General features: G+C 49.5%; 1 protein-coding gene across 1 annotated transcript in view; it reads right to left on the bottom strand.

Annotated features, from left to right (window-relative positions):
- Nucleotides 1–2,990, bottom strand: part of Atox1 (antioxidant 1 copper chaperone) — a 13,982-nt gene extending 10,992 nt beyond the window's left edge. Inside the window, exon 1 of the mRNA XM_045152909.1 lies at nt 2,898–2,990. Within this exon, the coding sequence (XP_045008844.1) occupies nt 2,898–2,903 (6 nt within the window). The 5' untranslated portion in view covers nt 2,904–2,990. The remainder of the gene's footprint in view (nt 1–2,897) is intronic.
- Between the last annotated feature and the right edge of the window lie 2,575 nt (nt 2,991–5,565).

Raw genomic sequence — 5,565 nt, 5'->3', positions numbered from 1 at the left:
CCAGATCCCTCGCCGGCTAGTCAGGCCCAGGCTCCTCAGGGTCTCAGCTCTGTCACATAAAACGGGTCCTTTGTGACAGCAAGGGCTGGGGCTGGGGCTCAGCTGGGAAAGTACTTGACTAGGATTTATGAAGCCCCGGGTTTGACTCCCGCAGCACTGCGTACACGAGGTGTGCTGGTGCCCACCTGCAATCCCAGCACTTGGGAAGTGGAGGCTGAAAGATCAGAAGGTGACCTTGGCTATACAGTGAGTTCAAGACCAGCCTGGGCTACATGAGACCCTATCTCAAAAAAAAAAAAAAAAAAAGTCGGGCATGGTGGTGGTGCACACCTTTAATCCCAGCGTTCAGGAGGCTGAGGTAAGAGGATTCCGGTGAGTTTGAGGCCACCCTAAGACTATGTAGTGAATTCCAGGTCGGCCTGAGCCAAAGTGAGACCCTACCTCAAAAATAAATAAATAAATAAAATAAAATAAATGGATCCTTTAAAGTATATTATAGGGCTGGAGGGATGGCTTAGCGGTTAAGGCATTTGCCTGCAAAGCCAAAGGACCCAGGTTCAATACCCCAGGACCCATGTTAGATGCACAAGGGGGTGCACACATCTGGAGTTTGTTTGCAGTGGCTGGAAGCCCTGGCACGTCCATTCTCTCTCTCCCCCTCTTTCTCTGTTAAACAAATAAAAATATATTAAAAAGGAAGGTATATTATATATTACAGAGGAGTATCACATATAGTATTGTATTGATATATTAAACATGCAATATTACTTTTAAGTACCAGTAAGTTGTACAATTCTTTAACAGAATTTCTAGAGCTGGAAGGTTGGGATGGAAGGGTCACTGTTCTAGTCCTCCTAAAGCAGGAATTCCTTCCCAGGGTACAGGGTTTTGTGTCCCTGAATACAGATGTTTGGGCTTGATCATCACCAGACTGGAGTGTCTGATAGGCTCTGCAATGTTCCAACACTTGAGGGTGATGCTATTGTTATGCTCCTGACAGATGAGGAAACTAAAGTTTCAGGGTTACGCCCCTGACCCAGGTAACACAGCTAGAGAGCAGCAGGGCCTAGAATGGACAAATTCCCTAAAACCTTAACTCTTGGGCTGGAGACATGGCTTAGCAGTTAACCTGCTTGCCTGCAAAGCCAAAGGACCCCGGGTCAGTTTCCCAGGACCCTCATAAGTGAGATGCACAAAGTGGTACATGCATCTGGAGTTTATTTGCAGCACCTCAAAGTTCCGACACACCCATTCTCTCTATCTGCCCCTCTCAAATAAATAAATAAATATTAAAAATATTTTTAAACCTCAACTCTGGGATGGAGGGATGGCTTAGTGGTTAAGGTTTGATTCCCCAGGACCTGCATAAGCCAGATGCACAAGGTGGCAATTGTGTCTGGAGTTTGTTCGCAGTGTCTAGGAGGCCCTGGCGCACCCATTCTCTCTCTCTCTCTGCCTTTTTTTTCTCTCAAATAAATGAATAAATAAATAAAGAATTTAAAAATCTGGTGGCCTCAACTCTTCCAGTCCCAGGGTCATGAGTGCTCTGCTCTAACTTTGGCCTGGTAGACTTGTTCAGCCGGCAGGACTGATTCTATTCAATCCTTTGTCCTTTGTGTGACCTGAAATTACTCTCAAGACACCAGGCAAGACCCAAATGAAAAGACACCTGATATGTTTAAGGCTCTGGCTCACCTGTTAGTTCCCCAAAGATAAACTGCTAAAACATCTATGGGCACCCTGGAGGGAAATGCTAAACGCACCATGATTCCAACCAGTAACTCAGGACCAGCGCTTCCTCCCAAACCAGCACAACTGGTTTTGCCCAGGAGCTTTTGTGAGCCTGACTCAATCGTGGTTCTGCTCAGCTCTGTGCAACAAACTATTACCAATAGATCTTTTCTTTTTCATCTTCTGTAATCTAGCCTTAATTTATAATCTGAGAAATGGGGCCTTAGGGCTGGAGAGATGGTTCAGCAGTTAAGGTGCTTGCCTGAAAAGCCTGAAAACTTGGGTTCAATTCCCTGGTACCCATGTAAAGTCAGATGCACAAAGTGGCACATGCATCTGAAGTTCATTTGCAGCGCTTAGAGGCCCTGGCACTCCCATTTTTTTTCTGTCTATCTCTGCTTGCAAATAAATAAAAATATTTTTAGGGCTGAAGAGATGGCTTAGTGGTTAAGGCGCATGCCTGCCAAGCCTAAGTACCCAGGTTTGATTCTCCAGGTCCCATGAAAGCCAGGTGCACATGGTGGCCCATGCATCTGGAGTTCATTTGCAGTGGCTAGAGGCCCTGGCGTACCCATTCTCACTCTGTCTCCCCCTTTAATAAACAAAAATAAATTTTAAAAATATTTTTTAAAAATGAAAAGAAATGGGACTGTATTAGCAACCATGCATCGAACACGGTGGGTTCAAAGACAAAATAAAGCCCTATTCATTCCTCCCCAAGCTCTGCTGTGGGCACATAGGACTCACTGGGGCTCCAAGCTCCAGGGACACAAAAGCCTGTGAAAAGCACCGTGCCCCTTCGTTGTCGCCCAACGCTGACGTGGAAGGAGGCCAGAGTGGGCAGCGGAGGTGACGAAAACCTGCCCAAGCGCCACCCCTGGGCTCTTTCAGGCCAGGTCGGCGGGGCAGGGACATGGCATCCCCGTGGAAGTGGCGTGCACCTGGCTCTCCGCCCTCTCTCGGTGTCTCAGTTTCCCCGTATATTCACAGAGGGCGTGGGCTGGCCGTCATCGCAGGAGACTTTACAGCTCGAGCGTCTTCCAGAGTGAACTGCTCGGGGACCCGATTATCTGGAGGGAGGGGAGGGGCACACAGAGCGACGATCGCCGCTCCGGCCGCGGACCGAGCCCCGGCAGAGTATGCGGGCCAGGCACCAGGCCACTTACCGGCATGACTGGCGGGGGCGGTGGCGGGCGTCGGTGACAACGGGAAAACCTCTCCCGACACGGGCGCTGCGCTTCCGGGAGTGCGCGCCGGAAAGCCCCGCCCCCAGGGAAGCCAGCCTTCTGATAGGCCTCGCCTTCAGAGGAACAGCCTTCTGATAGGCCCCCCCAGAGGAACAGCCTTCTGATAGGTCCCGCCCCCCCCAGGAACAGCCTACTGATAGGCCCGCCCCCAGAGGAACAGCCTTCTGATAGGCCCCGCCCCTCCCAGAGGAACAGCCTTCTGATAGGCCCGCCATCCGAGGAACAGCCTTCTTATAGGTCCGCCCCTACAGCCTTCTGATAGGCCCACCCCCAGAGGAACAGCCTTCTGATAGGCCCGCCCCCAGAGGACCAGCCTTCTGATAGCCCTCCTCAGGGCTGGACTCCGCTAAGCCACGCCCCGGAGGGCGGGCTGATACTATGCCACGCTCCCTGGGCCAGCGTGGACAGAGCCCCGCGAGACCCTACCTCGAAAAACAGAAAAATAAAGAAGAAGGAGGGCTGGGCTGGGAAATGGCTCAGCGGTTAAAGGCGCTTGCTTGCAGAATCTGAAGGCCCAGTTTCACAAAAAGAAAGAGAGAACGAAACAGAGAGAGAAAGAAAGAAAGAGAAAGGAAGAAAGGAAGGAAAGAGAAGAGAAAAAGAAAAAGCCAGGTGCACCAAGTGATGCATACATCTGGAGCTGGTGTGCAGTGAGCAAGAGGCCCTGGGGCCCCACTGACTCTTTCTCAGTCTCTCTATATTCCTCTCTTTTTACAAATAAAATAAATAAAAAATTTTCAAAAATAGCCGGCGGAGAGGGGGGAGCGCTGGCAGCGAGGAGGCTGGAGAGATGGTTTCGTGATTAAGCGCTTTCCTGCAAAACCTAAGGACCCAGGTTCGACTCCCCAATACCCACGTGAATTAGATGGGCAAGGTGGGGCATGCATCTGGAGTTTGTTTGCAGTGGCTGGAGGCGCTGGTGTGCCCATTCTCTTTCTTTTTCTCTTTCCCGCGCCTGGCGGTGGCACACCTTTAATCCTAGCACTTTGGAGGCTGACGTAGGAGGATCGCGGAGAGTTCGAAGCCACTTTAAGACTACATAATGAATTCCAGGTCACCTGGGCCAGAGCAAGACCCTACCTCGAGAAAACAAACAATAAAGAAAAATATTTTGTTTATTTATTAGGCTTTGCAGGTGCAAACGTAGGGAGGGAGGAAGGGGAAGAGGAAGAAAGGAGAGGAGAGGGGAAGGGAGGGAAGGGGAGAGGAGAGGAGGGGAGGAAGGGAGGGGCTGGAGAGATGGTTTAGTGGTTAAGGTACTTGCCTGTGAATCCTAAGAACCCAGGTTGAGTATCCCAGAACCCACATAAGCCAAATGCACATGGTGGTGCATGTGTCTGGAGTCTGCTTGCAGTGGCTAGAGGCACCAGTGCGCCCATTTTCTCCCTCTCTGTCTAATAATTTTTTTTTAATTCAAAAAAGAGAGGGCCAGGCAAAGTGGCACAGCCTTTAATCCCACCACTAAGGATGCATTGGTAAGAGGATTGCTGTGAAAGCTGAGTTGATTGGCGCACACCTTCCTAGGACTTGGGATGCATAGGTAGGATGGCTGTGAGTTCGAGGCCAGTCTGAGACTACATTCTGAGTTTAGCCTAGTTTATTAGGACACCATGTTGGAGCCTAGTCCAAAGCAATGAGCTCTTATACTTTAAATTTTTTCCCTCCGGTGTTGAAGATCAAATCCAGAGCTTTATGCATACTAGGCACAAACTCTACTACTGAGCTACAGGTCCAGCCCCCCCCTTTTTAACTTTTTGTTTAGTTATTTATTTGAGGGTGACAGAGAGAGAGAGAGAATGGGCGCACCAGGGCCTCCAGCCAATGCAAACAAACTCCAGATACACGAGCCACTTTGTGTATCTGGCTAACGTGGGTACTGGGGAATCGAGCCTTGAACCGGGGGTCCTTAGGCTTCACAAACAAGTGCTTAATGGCTAAGTCATCTCTCCAGCCCCTTGTTTTTATTTAACACTCTGCATTTATAAATAAACACATGTGATGGCACGCACCTCAGCACACAGGAGGCAGAGATAAGAGGATTTCCATGCATTGGAGGCAAGCAAGCCTGCACTACAGAGTGAGTTTCAGGTAAGCCTGGGCTGGAGTGAGACCCTACCTGGAAGCCCTCCCCCCCCCAAAAAAAAATAAGTAAGCACATGTACATATCTAGTTGTTGGTACTTAAAAGCATATATTAGAATACATAATTTACAAGGTGTTTTTGTTGTTGTTGTTTTGTTTTGTTTTGTTTTTCGAGGTAGGGTCTCACTCTAGCCTAGGCTGACCTGAAATTCACTCTGTAGTCTCAGGGTGGCCCTGAACTCATGGCGATCCTCCTACCTCTGCCTCCCAAGTACTGAGATTAAAGGCGTGTGCCACCAAGCTTGGCACAAGGTGTTTTTTGTTTAAAGCTGTAATGTCATTATTTGTGTGTGTGTATGTGTTGACAGCAAGGGTCTTCCTCAGTCACTGTCCACCTTATTCATTGAGACAGGGTCTCTCCCTGTACCCAGAGCGTACTGATTTGGCTAGAGCGCACTTAACGTGTTCCACAGGTACTGGGACCCGAGCACAGGTCCTTATGCTTC

The sequence above is a fragment of the Jaculus jaculus genome, chromosome 6, assembly GCF_020740685.1.
Source record: "Jaculus jaculus isolate mJacJac1 chromosome 6, mJacJac1.mat.Y.cur, whole genome shotgun sequence".
NCBI classification, from domain to species: Eukaryota; Metazoa; Chordata; class Mammalia; order Rodentia; family Dipodidae; genus Jaculus; species Jaculus jaculus.
Note: the sequence above shows the minus strand (reverse complement) of the source record. Positions and strands in the feature narration are given on the sequence as shown.